Raw genomic sequence first — 17,898 nt, 5'->3', positions numbered from 1 at the left:
TTTGGAGGCGGCCTATAAGGTCCTTCTACGTTGGTACTGGGTCCCAGCTCGCATTGCCAAGTCGAACCCTGCGTGTACTGACGGGTGCTTTCGGGGTTGTGGTCAACGAGGGGATGAGCTGCATATATGGTGGTCCTGTCCCCGTTTAGTTAGATTCTGGTCAAGGGTCTTTGGCCTATTATCCTCCCTATTCCATGTCCCCTTCCGTAAGGACGCTAGATATGCATTACTCCATTGCCCAATTCCAGGCCTCTTCTCTCACCAACAGAAGTTAGCTACATACTTATTTATCGCTGCCAAGCGGACAATAGCGAGGGCCTGGAAAAAACCTTCTGTTCCATTCCCAGAGGTCAAGAATACCCTGACGACTCTTATGATCCAGGAAAAGATGTCTAGCGTCCTCCATGACTCTCATGCTAAATTTCTCAAGGTATGGGCCCCGTGGTGGTCCTATACATCCCCTAGTTTACACCTGTCTAGTCTGGGGCTCTGAATTTAACTTGTCCTTTTTTCCAGCCTGAGGCTTCTTTCTTTCTCTCTGTTTTTCTGAGCTTTTGCTCGCTGTTCTACCTTTTTCTTCCTTTCCTTTTTCCTCTACTGTGCAAGGGGTGTTTTTTGTTTTTTTTGTTTTTTGTTTTGTTTTTTTTTTTTTGTTTTTTTTTTTTGTTTTGTTGCTGTTTTATTTTTTTATCTTTATTTTTTCTTTTGTTTTGTTTTTTTTTTTTTCTTTCTCCCCCGTTTTGCGGATAACTCCGTTCCCTCTCCCTTTTATCTGCCTTGGCCCCTGGGCCTTTTGGCTCAGGCATATCGCACTGCCCCCCGGCCCCGGCTGGGGTGACGGTGGTAACTTGTGATTAGTTTCTTTAATAGTATGTTTTCTATTATGTGCTTTATGTATACCTTTGTTTTTGCATCCCCTGCGTGGGAATTTGTCGATTTGTCTAAAATACTTTAATAAAAAATATTGTACCAGAAAATAACGCTAGGTCTTATTTTCGGGGTAGGTCTTATTTTCGGGGAAACACGGTATGTCCTGCTCTGCATTCTCATACAAGGCAGCCAGGAGATTCCACCAGAGTAAAAAAATTGTGTATTTGGTTCAATATATTGCTACAGTTATCTTACCAAAGGACCAGACATCAGATTTACTGCTGAACTTGCTGTAGTTAAAGACCTCAGGTGGTGACCACTTCACAGGAAATTTGGCGCCACAAGAACTTGTGTATTGGTTATCAAGGACGTACCTAATTATGTCAGGAAACAAACATGTTATTCTAGCAAAGCCTGAAGAAAATATGAATAATCAGTAATCTACAACACAGAGAGCAATCTACCATGCAATAGAATACAAAAATCTGCAGCATGTAGGTGTGTTGTGTACTGTATATGCAAATAAACATTCTGTATTTTAATAAAGAACAGTAGGAAGTTATATAATTATCAAAGATTTGACAGGCCAAGTTACATTACATTTCTGACATCAGATCTCTACATTGCAAATAACTACAGATCCACTGGTGCATACTAAACTGAATTTAGACTGCTGGGCATTATATATATATATATATATATATATATATATATATATATATATATATATACCGTATATACTCAAGTTGAGCCAACCCGAGTATAAGCCTAAGCACCTACTTTTACCACAAAAAAAATGGGAAAATGTATTGACTCGAGTATAAGGCCTCGTACACACGGCCGAGTTTCTCTGCAAAAACCAGCAAGAAGCTTGCTGTTTTTTTTTTTTTTTGCTAAGGAAACCGGTAGTGTGTACACTTTCCAACGAGGAAAGCGCCGAGGATCTCGTCGGGCCAAAAAGAAAGCATGCCTTTGTTTTCCCCGACGGCAATGGGAAAATTTGGCTCGCCGAGATCCTCGGCGGCTTCACAAGGAACTCGACGAGCAAAATGATGTGTTTTGCCCGTCGAGTTTCTCGGCCATGTGTACGAGGCCTCAGCCTAGGGTAAGAATGAAACAGCTACTGTAAGTGAAAATGAGGGTCAACAATGCCCATTTGCAGCTTCACTGTGCCCATTTGCAGCCTCAGTGTGCCCATTTGCATGCCTCACTGTGCTCATTGCAGCCTGACCTCACTGTGCCCATTGCAGCCTGACCTCACCATGCCCATTGCAGAATCACTTTGCCGATCTGTGTACCTGAGTCCATGACATGCATATTCAGACGGCGGCCTTGCAGTGTTAAAAAGTCACGCTCTTCCTTGTCCTGTTCCGTGATAGGCAGACACTGTGTTCAATGTTCCGCCTATCATGGACGCCCTCTCGTCCTCTTGTCTTGAGAGGGCGTCCGTGATAGGCGGAACACTGAACACAGTGTCTGCTGGGAAACTGAGTGTTCCGCCTATCACGGAACAGGGCAAGGAGGAGCACGACTTTTTAACACTGCACGGCCGCCATCTGAATATGCATTTTACGGACTCAGGTACACTGACTCGAATATAAGCCGAGTGGGTCATTTTCAGCCCAAAAAAAGGGCTGAAAAACTCAGTTTATACTCGAGTATATACGGTATCTATATAGATATAGATATCTATATAGATATCTATATATCTATCTATCTATCTATAGATATATATATATATATATATATATATATATATATATATATACATATATATATTTATCTCTGAATGATTCGTTATTGCTTACCTATAAAAATGCAATTAAAATGCAATCCAATTAAAATTAAAACTAGACTCAAGGAGGCTCTTATCACTAGTACTATACACAAAGCACCTAGTAAAAAAAAAAACTGTTGTAACATTCTTTTAAAAGTTTCATCAAACCATGAAATTCGTAGGAAATACACCCCTGTTTGCATCACCTTTACATTTCTGTCCAAAGGTCTTAATAGAAATTTACAATCAGGCTCCCTTGTCAGTGACAATATGCATTTTTGTTTCTTGACAAAATACCATGCTACTGCTGAGTTCTTGCAACTCTACAGGCGGTCCCCTACTTACAAACAACCTACTTACAAACGACTCCTACTTACAAATGGTGGGAGACAACAGGAAGTGAGAGGAAATCTACCCCTAGGAAGGGCAATTCACTCCTATAATGCCTTGCACACACGACCGGTTTTCCTGTCGGAAAAACTGCGATGAGAGCTTTTCGTCGGGAATCCCGACCGTGTGTATGCTCAATCGGACTTTTTCCCACAGGAAAACTGCCGGAAAAAGAGAGCAGGATCTCTTTTTTCCCCGTCAGGAAAAAATCCTAGCAGGAAAACCGTTCATCTGTACAGTTGTGGCCAAAAGTTTTGAGAATGACACAAATATTAGTTTTCACAAAGTTTGCTGATAAACTGCTTTTAGATCTTTGTTTGAGTTGTTTCTGTGATGTAGTGAAATATAATTACACGTACTTTATACGTTTCAAAAGCTTTTATCAACAATTACATGACATGTATGCAAAGAGTCAGTATTTGCAGTGTTGGCCCTTCTTTTTCAGGACCTCTGCAATTCGACTGGGCATGCTCTCAATCAACTTCTGGGCCAATTCCTGACTGATAGCAACCCATTCTTTCATAATCACTTCTTGGAGTTTGTCAGAATTAGTAGGTTTTTGTTTGTCCACCCGCCTCTTGAGGATTGACCACAAGTTCTCAATGGGATTAAGATCTGGGGAGTTTCCAGGCCATGGACCCAAAATGTCAAAGTTTTGGTCCCCGAGCCACTTAGTTATCACATTTGCCTTATGGCACGGTGCTCCATCATGCTGGAAAATGCATTGTTCTTCACCAAACTGTTGTTGGATTGTTGGAAGAAGTTGCTGTTGGAGGGTGTTTTGGTACCATTCTTCATTCATGGCTGTGTTTTTGGGCAAAATTGTGAGTGAGCCCACTCCCTTGGATGAGAAGCAACCCCACACATGAATGGTCTCAGGATGCTTTACTGTTGGCATGACACAGGACTGATGGTAGCGCTCACCTTTTCTTCTCCGGACAAGCCTTTTTCCTGATGCCCCAAACAATCGGAAAGAGGCTTCATCGGAGAATATTACTTTGCCCCAGTCCTCAGCAGTCCATTCACCATATTTTCTGCAAAAGATCAATCTGTCCCTGATGTTTTTTTTGGAGAGAAGTGGCTTCTTTGCTGCCCTTGCTGCAAGCTCTGCACTGGTGGCACTCTGATCCCGCAGCTGAATCCTCTTTAGGAGACGGTCCTGGCGCTTGCTGGACTTTCTTGGGCACCCATAAGCCTTCTTCACAAATGCAGTGGAATTTTTTTTTATAGGATTAAGTTAATTTTCATGGCAAAGAGGAACTTTGCAATTAATTGCAATTCGTCTGATCACTCTTCATAACATTCTGGAGTATATGCAATTTCCCATCTCAAAAACTGAGGCAGCAGACTTTGTGAAAATTACTATTTGTGTCATTCTCAAAACTTTTGGCCATGGCTGTATGCTTTTCCGACGGGAAAAAAAACACACATGCTCGGAAACAATTCGACACATGCTCGGAAGCATAGAACTTCATTTTGGCGGCTCGTCGTAGTCTTTTACGTCACCACAATCTAGGCAGTCAATAGTTTACCAGACATTTGTGTGACAGTTTGTATGCAAGGCAGGCCTGGGAGGAATTCCGTCGGGAAAACCATAATTTTTTTCCCAAAGGGAAAACTGCTTGTGTGTACAGGGTGTAATAGTGAGAGTCCCGGTCACTATACAAAGGGAGCAAAAATGGACACAGAGTCTGCATGTCAGCGGACTGCAGAACTACACAGCATAGTTTTAAAACGGAGAGAACAGTTTTGGCAGCTTTCTCCGGGTTTTTCTAAGTTCGGATGGGGCTGTGTATTTTGGAGATCCTGCAGAGACTTGGGCGGGATGGGATCTCCAACCCTGTGTCCAGGTCTTGTGAACAACCAATATAATGAGGGACTGGTGAGAGCAGGTGGAAAGGAAGGTGGAGTGTGTGCAGCTGGCTGCTGGTTCAACACACTGTGTGTGGAAAGCTGTCTGCCCTGGAAGACTACATCCCTGGTGTGGGGGGACTTCGTGCCTGATGGACTGGGAAGGCTGGTAGACCTGAGGTGGCTAGCGAGTCCAAGGGGGCTGGAGGAAGTCCGGAAGTCTGGGAGACAGTAAGCTGGAGAATCCTGTTGAGGCCAGGAGTGGGCCAGGTATAGCAGGTACTGCAAGGCTGAGTGAGCCTGAGAGCCAGGAGGCTTGGTATTTTTCTTTCTATGAACATTACTGGAGAAGAACCCCTGCGTGGGAATCCTGTGTGTGTGAACTGTTTATTTTTGCCTTTTAAATAAAATGGGCTGCCATGCCCTCAAACCTAACATCTTAATGCTGTGGACTCGCTGAAAAACGCATTTACCATTGATTTAACAACCCCCAATGTTTACAAGGGCATAAGAGTTATAATGGGAAAAAGATGCTTTATCACCAATCCTTGTTTCCCTAACAACCCCAAATTTTCGAAATCCATTTGTCATTGGGACAGAAAGTGAGGTGAAATCTTCTGAACAGGGGCACAGACAGCAAAACAAACATTACAGAGGTGATAACCCTTCCCTATGCTATCCAAAAAGCTTAATTTTTTTTTTGGCTGTAGCTACACTTAAAAAATTTACCTGTTCCGACTTACAAACAGATTCAACTTAAGAACAAACCTACAGTCCCTGTCTTGTTTGTAACCCCGGGACTGCCTGTATTAGGAAATCAGAAAAACAAACACATTGCCAGAGTTTAGTAGTTCTGTTTTTCATACCCTAACATGCATTGAGAAAATGTTATACGTTCTAAAGGAAAATAGATATTGTCAAAAAAAGATGACACTGTATTCTGTGTAACTGTGATGGATGATGTTTGTAGGTGATGAGCATACAGTATGTCTCAATATCCTGCCAACCACTCACTGTACAAATTTAAAGCCACCCTTTCATCATACCATTCAGTTCAGTTCAAATCGTCCTTTAACATATTATGTACTTTTAGCATATTTCAGGTACATTATTTACCTGTAAATGCTTTTCTTGTGTAGACTTCCCAAAGCTCTGAAACTACTGCTGGGTGCCACCATCTTGGATGTGATTTCAGCTGTCCCAACAGACTTACGGCTCCCACTCAAGTGACCCTCTATATCAGGGGTGTCAAACTCAATTTCCGTATCAGCAATAAGGTTGCCCTCAAAGGGCCGATTGTATCTGAGGTGCACTATGTAAAGATTGCAGAGTTCAGGAATGCATTATGTACAGAGTGCATAGTTCAGGAGTGTGCTGTGTACAGTGCAGGGACATGCAGTGAGGTCAGTGGCTGGTGAGGCACTAGCCAGTATCAGAGCCAGATACACACAGGTTACATACGCTGCGATAGTTAGAGCAAGAGCAATAATTCGAGCACAAGACCTCCTCTAACTCTAAACATCCAAAATCCTAAATCCTAAACACACCTCAAAATCACGGGGGATTACATCAAGAGGCGTAAACTGAAGGTTTTGCCATGGCCTTCACAATCTCCTGACCTCAACATAATTGAAAATCTATGGATAGACCTTAAAAGAGCAGTGCGTGACAGACAGCCCAGAAATCTCAAAGAACTGGAAGACTTTTGTAAGGAAGAATGGGCAAAGATACCTCAAACAAGAATTGAAAGACTCTTGGCTGGCTACAAAAAGTGTTTACAAGCTATGATACTTGCCAATGGGGGCAGTACAAGATATCAACTCTGCAGGGTGCCCAAACTTTTGCAGACGCAATTTTTTTGTTTTCTGTCATTTTGAAAGTGTAAATGATGGAAATAAAATCTAACTTTTTTTGACATATTATAAGAATGTCTAATCTGTAATTTGATGCCTTTTGGAGATTTTTCCATCTTTCCTTGGCTTTGTTATGCACATTAATACAACATTTTACCTGGGGTGCCCAAACTTTCGATCCCCACTGTAAAATTTTTACTTTGGAGTTTAAGCCATAAAAATGCCCTTGTACATGTTGAGTTGCTACTGGTTACAACACCAAACGACCAGGCAATCCAAAAACAACAGTCCATAAACAATAATGTAACAATAAAAAAAAAATGGTGTTACTGTAGTTAAAAAGTATACATTTATTCTATGCGCTTTAACCCAGAGCAACACATCACTGCTCTCTGATTACTCTGAACAGGAAACTGCAATCTGCACATCATCAACTTCCACATTACCGTCTAACACATGTTGCAATGTGTTTACAAGTGCTTACCTTGTCATTCCAAAGTCAGATACTTTTACTACACCAAGATCATTCACCAAACAGTTTCTGGCAGCCTGCAAGGACAACACATCAACTCATCAACATATACTCCATCAAGAATACAAAAAAACATTATTCATAAAAAAACAAGCACAAAAAAACAATAATTACTTAAAAAACAAAATCTTAAATTGTATATTCAGCCAACATGTTTTATTATTTTTGATTTGGATAGAGTAGGAGGCTTCTGTTAGAGAGATTTTTCTCACTTCCTGTCTGCTAAAATTGTTGTCACCAGAACAGGAAATGAAGGCATCAGCAAAACATGCAGAAATAAAATGAATAGAGGAAGGCTAGAACCCATCAGATTTGTATTTCTGTCTGTTTCCCTGTTGCAGATTTTACCTCTGCAAAATGCTGTGGCTGGAGCATGTTCAGGTGTTTACCATACCCTAAGGCATGGACTGCTGAGAGAAAAGACTCTTTAGTTCTGTCAGTATGCTAATAACTGTGATAAGATATATTAGCTTAAAGTGTCACGAAACCCACATCATAAAAAACTATCAATAAATGGTGTATTACATGCTGTTCATACTCACTCAGTAACTATGAAATTTGCTTTCTGTATTCTGCAAAAAACGCATTGATCCTGCTGCTCCCTATCTCCCCCTTGTGTTCATGTCCCCAATAGGGATTTTGTAGAGCAGGAGTGCCCAACCAGTGGTCCGGGGGCCACATGTGGCCCGCGGAGCTCTCTGATGTGGAAAAGAATAGATTACTGTTATTAAAGGTAAGTTTATTACTAAAGTCACAGTGTATATATGGGCATATGTGTTCTGCAGTGGTTACCGGGCTGCTTTCAACTGATCCGCAGGTGCAGAGCAGTGCATTTGTGGGTTACCTGCACGAGCCATAGACTTCTATTACCTGCGAGTTTGGTGAGCTTTCTGAAAATGCACCACAACTACAGGATATAATAAAAATCTATTGCAAAGTGCAGCTAGACTGCAGCAAAGCCACAGGGGTAAACAACAGTGCATCAGTGTGAAAGCAGCCTTAGATCCCCTTCACGCGCTCAGTCCGACCCAAATCAAACCCTCCCTTCACCTCTGAGGCCCCGTACACACGTCCGAGGAACTCGATGGGCAAAACTCATCGTTTTGCTCGTCGAGTTCTGTGTGAAGCCGCCGAGGATCTCGGCGAGCCAACTTTCCTCATTGAACAACGAGGAAATAGAGAACATGTTCTCTATTTGGCTCGACGAGGAACTCGTCGGCTTCCTCGGCCGAAAGTGTACACACGGCCGGGTTTCTCGGCAGAATTCAGCTCCGATCGAGTTTCTGGCTGAATTCTGCCGAGAAACTCGGTCGTGTGTACGGGGCCTGAGGAGAGGCAGATGTAAATGGACTTGTGTCCGTTTACAAACGCCTACCTTCAATCTGATCCGCTAAGTGGGCTCTATAGAGTGGGCTGCCATCCACCTGCTCCGTTTATTGTGACCGGTTTGTTACCAAGCCGCTTAAGTGGCCCCTGCTCTTTAAGGCCTCGTACACACGACGAGACATATCCGATGAAAACGGTCCGCGGACCGTTTTCATCGGACATGTCCGCTGCCGGATTTTGGTCTGATGGCTGTACACACCATCAGACCAAATTTCCCGCGGACAGCGAACGCGGTGACGTGGCCGCGCCGTCGCCACGACGATGACGTGGCGACGTGCGCGACCCTGAAAGGTCAATGCTTCCACGCATGCGTCAAATCACTTCGACGCATGCGAGGGCTTTCGGCCGAGCGGACATGTCCGGTGAGTCGTATAGACGACCGAACATGTCCGACGGACGGGCTTCCAGCGGACATGTTTCTTAGCATGCTAAGAAACATTTGTCTGCTGGAAACCTGTCCGATCCGCCGGAAAATTGTCCGGTCGGCCGTACACATGACCGAACATGTCCGCGGAAACTGGTCCGCGGACCAGTTTCAGCAGACATGTTCGGTCGGGTGTACGAGGCCTCAGAGGTTGGACACCCCTGTTGTAGAGCAATGTTGGCAGCTCTGCACATGCTCAGTTTTCAGTGAGTTTATATGCTGAGCATTTCCTCTCTATCACATTTGAGCTGCACATGTGACTATAGAATCAGACATGTGAGCGAATACACAGGGTCAAATGACAGCCCACTCCCTCCCTCCACCTCCATGCCCACTGACCACCGAAACACAATGGGGGTGCGATATTTTTGAATCAGTAAACAAGCATTATTGAGTTAATACGACCCTCATTATAGATGTATTATCCAAGAGATATGAAGTCCATATCGAGATTCTAATCCTGAAGTACAAGTCAGTGGTGACTGTAACCATCTATCCCAAACTTTATTATATTTGCCCGGGCATCCCCTATTAAAGAGGAGTTCCACCCAAATTTGGAACTTCCTCTTAACCCACTCCTCTCCCCCTTACATGCCACATTTGGCATGTAATTTTTTTGGGGGGGGAGTGGGGGCTTCAGCACGAGTGGGACTTCCTGTCCCACTTCCTCCTTCCTGTAGGCGACTAAGCTTAGTCGCCTTCAGGAAGTGGCTGCTGTTGGCGATCGCCTAGGACACGTCACAGGTCCTAGGCGATCTCCTGGCCAATTACACGGCGCGGCGCCGGGCCGCGCCGCTCGCGCATGCGCAGTGCCGCGCGCGCATGCGCAGTGGGTGCCCGGCCGTGAAGCCGAAAGCTGTCACGGCCGGGTGCCCACACTGAAGATGAAGACGCCGGCCGGGGAGGGGGGGAGAGGAGCGGAGCCCCGGCCGGCGCGTCGCTGGAGCGCTGGAGCAGGTAAGTGCCTGTTTATTAAAAGCCAGCAGCTACACTTTTTGTTGCTGCTGACTTTTAATAAACACACAAATGGCTGGAACTCCCCTTTAATATAGATTACTTTATTAAAAGGCAAAGTGATGTTTATCTCGGCGACCCAGGCCTCTAGCGTAGGGGTTGAGGCCTGTATCCATACTCAAGCTATTAGTTTCCTAGCAGTGAATAAAGTTTCATGTACAAATCTAAGTGTGTTTAACCATATCTGAGTCTGGGAATAATAGCCAGAATAAACAAAATCCTATCTTGGAAAATCCTCCAACTAAAGAGGGAAGTGTGAAAAACTTTAATACTTTAATGCTCCGTACACACGATCAGCAAAAGTCCGATGTGAGCCTTTGAATGGAAATTCCAACCGTGTATGCTCCATCTGACTTTTACTGTCGGAATTTTCGCCACCAAAAGATTGAGAGCTGGTTTGGAAAATCCGTTTGTCTGTTTGCAATTCCGAGGGGAAAAAAACACGCGTGCTCGGAAACAATTCGACGCATGATCGGAAGCATTGAACTTCATTTTTTCGGCTCCTCGTAGTGTTGTACGTCACCATGTTTTTGACGGTCAAAAGTTCAGAGAACTTTTGTGTGACCGTGTGTATGCAAACCAAGCTTGAGCGGAATTCCGTTGGAAAAACCATCCAAGGTTTTTCCAACGGAAAATCCGATCGTGTGTACGCAGCATTAGCGTTGTGTATACACAAAAAAAATTTGAATCATCAATAAGTTAAAGACCATTAATAGAAGACCGTTATAAGAAAGGCAGTAACACTTGTGGGAACAATTCTTAGGCCTCGCACACACGATAGGATCGCCAGAGGACAACGGTTTGAAGGACCGTTTTCATCAGTCCAAACCGATCGTGTGTAGGCCCCATAGGTTATTTAACCTTCGGTCAAAAAAAATAGAACTTGCTTTAAAATTTAACCGATGGACACCTAACCGATAGGTCAAAACCGATTGTTAGTATGCAAAAGCATCGGTTAAAAACCCACGCATGCTCAGAATCAAGTCGACGCATGCTTGGAAGCATTGAACTTCGTTTTTTTCAGCACGTTGTTGTGTTTTACGTCACCGTGTTCTGATACGATCGTTTTTTGAACTGATGGTGTGTACGCACGACGGACCATCAGTCAGCTTCATCGGTTAACCGATGAAAACGGTACTTCAGACCGTTCTCATCGGATGGACTGATCGTGTGTACAAGGCTTCAGAGAACGCTACTTTATCAACAGAGTTTTAGGTACTAGGCATGGATGTTTGAAATGTGGTGCTTGTTCCCCAAATCCAAATCTTATGTTATATCACTGTAGAAAGGTTATGAGGATGTGGAACAGAATTGTGCAGTGGAGAAGTGGTCTGTAGGGGAGACGCAGGGCCGGCCCTACCATGGGACCCGATGGTACCTCGGTCCCAGGCGGCACTTTTAGGTGGGGCAGCAAACCAATGTTCAAACTGCTGCCTAAAAATCGGTGTGCCCTGTGTTTGAACCGAGCTCAGCAATGGGCAGCGGCGGGTGTCCTGTTTTTGGCCGAGCAGGTCATGTGCAGGACCTGAAGCTTGTGATTCGATAGAGGAGCTGGACTGTGTGTAATCGCGGAGACGTATAATACTAAATAAAGAGAGGGGATCCGCGCTTAGGAGTAAATGTTATTAAGCTGCTGCCTCCCTGACGGAATTGCTGAGATCAGGGGTCTCCAAACGGAATAAAAAAAGGGACAGTTTACTGTCTTTCATACTTTAGGGGGGCCGGGCTGTAGCCATTGGGAGTAGAAATTGTCCTGGCGGCAGTGGTAAACAATGCATTTTTGGTATCAGCGGAAGAATTAGTGCCCCGTCATTGGTGTCAGTGGAAGGAATAGTGCCCAATCATTGGTGTCAGTGGGAGGAATAGTGCCCTGTCATTGTTGTCAGTGGAAGGAATAGTGCCCAATCATTGGTGTCAGTGGGAGGAATAGTGCCCAATCATTGGTGTCAGTGGGAGGAATAGTGAGACATCATTGTTGTCAGTGGAAGGAATAGTGCCCCATCGTTGGTGCCAGTGGGGGGAATAGTGCCCGTCATTGTTATCAGTGGAAGGAATAGTGCCCTATCGTTGGTGTTAGTGGGAGCAGTAGTGCTCCGTCATTGTTGTCAGTGGGCGGAATAGTGACCCATTGTTGGTGTCAACGGGAGAAATTGTGCCCTATTCTTGGTGTTATTGGGAGGAATACCTACCCATTTTCAGTATCAGTTTGAGGAATAATGCCCCATCATTGATGTCAATGGGAGAAATAGTGCCCCTTGTTGATTTTAGAGGGAGGAATAGTGTCTTGTATCAGTTAGCGGAAAGGTGCCCCAAGGGCCAAAAAGAGGCAAGCAAATGGCCACAGATTGGAAACCACTGGCTTAGAAAATAGGTTGTGAGAATTTTACCTCGAATAAGTAAAATTTTACAACAGATCTCAAAATTTTGGACACTAAGGGGGCCACAAAGAAAGATACATTTCCAGTGTTTCCTGTGCTTGGATAGGGTATTGTGATTACCTTAATTTTATGTATTTTGGTAATTAATTTATTGATTATTTGTTAAATGTACTATATTTGCTCTAAAATAAATTTGATGAGAAAAGAAAAAGTTCCATCAACATGCAGTCATCTGTTTCATAGTTCTGTAACATAGTTGCTGACAAGAAGTCCCCATTTACATTGTCTAGAGAAGCACAGACCAAATACAGACCCAGTTTGGCAAAGGAAGGGCGTACAGCTGGCTGATATGAGACCCTCTGATACATATTCTGAATTTTTTTGCCATTCTCTTTAAGGATAGAAGAAGATCCTGGACTGCCGCACTCCTTAAAACGATGTCTTTATTGTACAAATAAAATCCAAAAAACAACCAAAGCGATGCAGTAAAAATGAAGTGAACAGGAAAAAGGTGGCTGACATGTTTCACATCATGTGATGCTTACTCGTAGTAGGGTGATGCCTACTCGTAGTAAGCATCACATAATGTGAAACATGTCAGCCACCTTTTTCCTGTTGTTCACTTCATTTTGACTGCATCGCTTTGGTTGTTTTTTGGATTTTATTTGTACAATAAAGACATTGTTTTAAGGAGTGCGGCAGTTCAGGATCTTCTTCTATCCAATGCACCTGTGCATAGCCAGCACCTTTTTGGTTTAGTGGGACGGAAGCAAAGCCAAGGGATCAGCAGTTTTTAGAGCGCTATCATCTCTCACATTCTCTTTAAGGAAACAGGCTAACCATGTTGTTAAAGATATTGCTAGACTTCTACGGGGAAATGATATATAAAAAGACAGAATAAATGGCGGAAAAACATTAAGTCTTAACCAGGTGCTCCAAAAATGAATAGACCATAGATATCATAAAACATCACAAAATGTCCACAATTGGAGTCCATAAATCTGTGATAGTCCAATTACACTAGTGGCAGCTCCACCATAAGATAAAAGTGATTCCTCTAAGGCAGGCATCATTAAATGGGGGACCGTGGTCCGGATCCGGACCAAGTCAATGTCTCATCCGGACCCCTGCATTGCCACCCTTTAGGAGTTGTTCTGCCCACAGCCATCACTGCTGCCATTCTCAGAGCCGGCAGCTGGAGGCAGGACAGCTCTGGGCAGAGGGTGGGGGCTGTATGAGTTAACAAGCAGGTGATTGGTGGTGAGGATGCACGGCAGTCATCGCACAAACATGCGTTTCTGACCTCTGCTGGAAGAATATTTTATAGACTGGACCTCCGCAGATTTTAATTCAATACCCCTGCTCTAAAGCATAAAAGAAGACAACAGGTGGCGCCAACTAAGTGCAGCATTGGCGCCCCCTATTGTCTTCTTTTACACAATTAAATAGATAGATTACGCAGAAGACATCCAATGTGGGACTTAAAACAATAAGGAGACTCATCTTCATACCCTCCACCGAATGTGGAGTTTCCATTTATGAAAAGCTATCATTCTAAATACTGATATAATTATTAATTATTTATGTGACATATACAGTCTGTCAATATATTACCAGGTCTCGATGTAAGAAATTGCTCTGTTCCAGGTAGTTCATTCCATCAGACACGTCTTGGCACATGCTGAGCAGAATGTCAGTATTGAACTGTCCCTGTCTTTGGCGGAGGTAGTTCAGTAGACAGCCGTGTTCCATGAACTCAGTCACTATGTAGATCGGCCTCTTTTCTGTACAGACCCCATATAACTGTACTAGTTTGGGATGAGTCAGTTTCCTAAGTAGAAAAATAACATACTAATTACTTTTTTATGGACTCTTGGACAAACTTTTGGCTTTAAATGAACTGACAGCATTAGGTTCATTATAGTTTAGGAGGTATAAGTATAAAAAGTTATGATGCTATTTTATACTATGTGTATACAGACACATGTAATAGTATAGTATTAGTATTTTATGTTATAAATTACGGTAGTTTATAGGTAACCACTGTATAGGTATATATCCTTATATATCTATGGCTATTTCTGTTAGTGTGGTGACCTTAACATATGTATACCACATTCCTTTCTGTTTGTTAAAAACTGATTTTAACTTGTTTCTGAGTCAATATACTGTACAGTGGAACCTTGGATTACGAGCATAATGCGTTCCAGGAGAATGCTCATAATCCAAAGCATATCAAAGCGAGTTTCCCAATAGAAATCAATGGAAACGAAAATAATTTGTTCCGCATTGACTTCAATGGCATGCAATACCGCATGTGGCCAGAGGTGGGGGGAGCTGGAGACCTCGGAAACCCTCGGAAAGGCTCGGGAACTGAGTATTTCAGAGAATTTTGGAGTGATTCAGAGTAATTACGAACAGCTCTGAACCGTTCCGAGTGTCACCGGCGCCCCCGCACCTCTGCCCAAATGCGGTACTTCACATCCCATTAGCTTGAATTCTGCTCGTTTTGCGAGACAACACTCGCAAACCAAGTCAAATAGTTTTTTAAAAGCTGCTCGTCTTTTAAAATGCTTGTTAACCGTGTTACTTGTAAAACAAGGTTCCATTGTATATGGTTGGAAGACCGAATATGAGGGCCAGATCTGAGGACTGAGCGCTTGGAAGTGGACTGTCACTTCCAGGAAATTCAAATGAAATTACAGGCTCCCCTGAACTTGAATGATGCTGTATTTTATCATCTTCAGTATAATATATCTTTAAACCAAGCTAAGTAAATTATGTTTATTATTATACTTTTAAGTTGTTTAAATTATTGCACTTCATCCACATATCTAAAGGTTAAACATAAGAACTTTGAAGTCATGAAGTTTAACCCTTTTTTACAACACACATACACGTATCTAAATACAGTTGTATTCAAAATGATTCAACCCCCACTGAAATTGATTGTTTTGCCCAGTTTGACATTGATTTTGATCTTTCAGTCATCCTGCTTACAATTAAATCAAAGAGGCACGTGTAGGTCAGACAAATATAACATAACATTTATAATGAAATAACCACAAATGTCTTTTCTGTGCTCACATCATTATCAGTTTTATCCAACCCCCAATTGACATCCAATCTTAGTACTTAGTACAACATCCTTTTACAGTTATAACAGCTTTAAAAACTTGAAGCATAGCTTGACACAAGTGTCTTGCAGCGATCTACGGGTATCTTCGCCCATTCGTCATGGGCAAAAGCCTCCAGTTCAGTCACATTCTTAGGCTTGCGCACTGCAACTGCTTTCTTTAAGTCCCACCAGAGGTTCTCAATCGGATTTAAGTCTGGTGACTGCGATGGCCACTCCAAAATGTTCCAGCCTTTAATCTGCAACCATGCTCTAGTGGACTTGGAGGTATGCTTGGGATCATTGTCCTGTTGAAAGGTCCAACGTCTCCCAAGCCTCAGGTTTGTGACGGACTGCATCACATTGTCATCCAATATCTCCTGGTACTGAAGAGAATTCATGGTACCTTGCACACGCTGAAGCTTCCCTGTACCTGCAGAAGCAAAACAGCCCCAAAGCATGATTGACCCCCCGCCATGCTTCACAGTAGGCAAGGTGTTCTTTTCATCATAGGCCTTGTTCTTCCTCCTCCAAACATAGCGTTGATCCATGGGCCCAAACACTTCTAATTTTGTTTCATCAGTCCACAGAACACAATGCCAAAACTTCTGTGGTTTGTCCACATGATTTTTGGCATACTGCAGTCGACTCTTCTTATTCTTTGGAGACAGCAAGGGGGTGCACCTGGGAGTTCTGGCATGGAGGCCTTCATTACGCAGTGTGCGCCGTATTGTCTGAGCAGAAACTTCAGTACCCACATCTGACAAATCTTTTCTCAGTTCCTCAGCAGTCACACGGGGACTTTTCTCCACTCTACGCTTCAGGTAGCGCACAGCAGTCAAAGTCAGCATCTTCTTTCTGCCACGACCAGGTAGCGTTTCAACAGTGCCCTTTGCCTTTAATTTGTGAATGATGCTTCCTATGGTGTCTCTTGGTATGTTTAACATCTTTGCAATCTTCTTATAGCCATTGCCCTTCCTGTGAAGAGTAATCACCTCTTCTCTTGTCTTCCCGGACCATTCTCTTGACTTCACCATGTTTGTAACCACACCAGTAAATGTCTAGAAGGAGCTGAGTATCACAGTCATTTTAAAGCTGCCTAATTGGTGCTTATTAGGCTTTATTGCTGCTCCTTGACATCCACAGGTGTTTCCAATACCTGATTGAAAACACTTCAATGAACCTCTGTTCTTCAGAGTGGTAGTCTTTAAGGGGTTGAATAATTGTGTAAATGAAGAATTCACAAAATAAACATTTACTACTGTATTACAAAACCAATTGATGTCATTTTAGTTGCATATGGTTCTTTAAGAAGTCCTTACAGGATTTCATTCTGAATACAATTACAAATGTACACTAAATTCCCTAAAAACCCTTTACAGCATTGGGGGGTTGAATCATTTTGAACAAAACTGTATTTAAAGTGGGACTTCACTCTCCCCATCAACATTGACTAATAAATAATTCAGGAGTCAGCAGTACTTGTGGTCTTTGAGCACCTGATTAGAGGGGGAAAGGGGAAGGAAAATAACAACGGGGGAATAAACATGATTTCATGACAGGAGTTGCAATTAAAGACCCTAGATACCACCCACTCTTCAAGGAATAATAATTTTAATGTTCTGCTTTACATTGAATCTATATAAATCACAGATAAGTGGTTTTGCCGTGATCTAGTTTTAAATCCTTAGTTACAGCATCTATTAGTGCTTACCTCAATAAGAAGAGCACATCCCTAAACAATCATTATACCCATTAAAATTGATTAGATTAGGAGAACATAAATGTTTATTGTAGTAAGGTTTGTGCAATCCCTGTGCACTCATCTTCATTAGATTAACACTGTTTATGCATATGATCAGAGGTGGAAATACCATGCTCGAAGCAGTCACGCTTGCAACTGGGCCCTGGCATTCCGCCTCTGTCAGGGGGCCCTGTCAGGGTTCTCCCTTTCTCTTCTCTTGCACGGGATGAGAGAGGAGACAGCCCATCTCCAACAACCCCCCCCCCCCCCACGTGTGCTCTGCGGGAAGTCAAGTGTGAGGCTAACAAGTTCACACTTCCCGCAGAGCACACACAGAGGAGAGGGGGTTGGAGATGAAGCAGACCGGCTGTCTCCTCTCTCATCCCATGCGATAGAGGAGAAAGGGAGAACCCTGACAGGGCCCCCTGACAGAGGCGGAATGACGGCTCTGAGCTGTATGAGAGACACACTCTCAGCTCAGAGACCTGCTAGGGAGGCAGGAGGCATTGATCGATGAGTACTGATGGGAGGCACTATGGGAACTGATAAGTGGGATTGATAAAC

General features: G+C 43.3%; 1 protein-coding gene across 3 annotated transcripts in view; it reads right to left on the bottom strand.

Moving 5' to 3' along the window:
• TEC (tec protein tyrosine kinase) overlaps positions 1–17,898 on the bottom strand; it is a 151,242-nt gene that overhangs the window by 12,438 nt on the left and 120,906 nt on the right. For all 3 annotated transcript variants that reach the window (XM_040334963.1, XM_040334962.1, XM_040334964.1), the window contains exons 14-16: positions 14,090–14,306; positions 7,226–7,290; positions 1,126–1,244 (exon numbers count right to left, since the gene is read on the bottom strand). In XM_040334963.1, coding sequence (XP_040190897.1) covers positions 1,126–1,244; positions 7,226–7,290; positions 14,090–14,306 — 401 coding nt within the window. The remainder of the gene's footprint in view (positions 1–1,125; positions 1,245–7,225; positions 7,291–14,089; positions 14,307–17,898) is intronic.

This window comes from Rana temporaria, chromosome 1, assembly GCF_905171775.1.
Source record: "Rana temporaria chromosome 1, aRanTem1.1, whole genome shotgun sequence".
Lineage (NCBI taxonomy): Eukaryota > Metazoa > Chordata > Amphibia > Anura > Ranidae > Rana > Rana temporaria.
The sequence above is the reverse complement of the archived record's forward strand: the minus strand, read 5'-3'. Positions and strand labels throughout refer to the sequence as shown.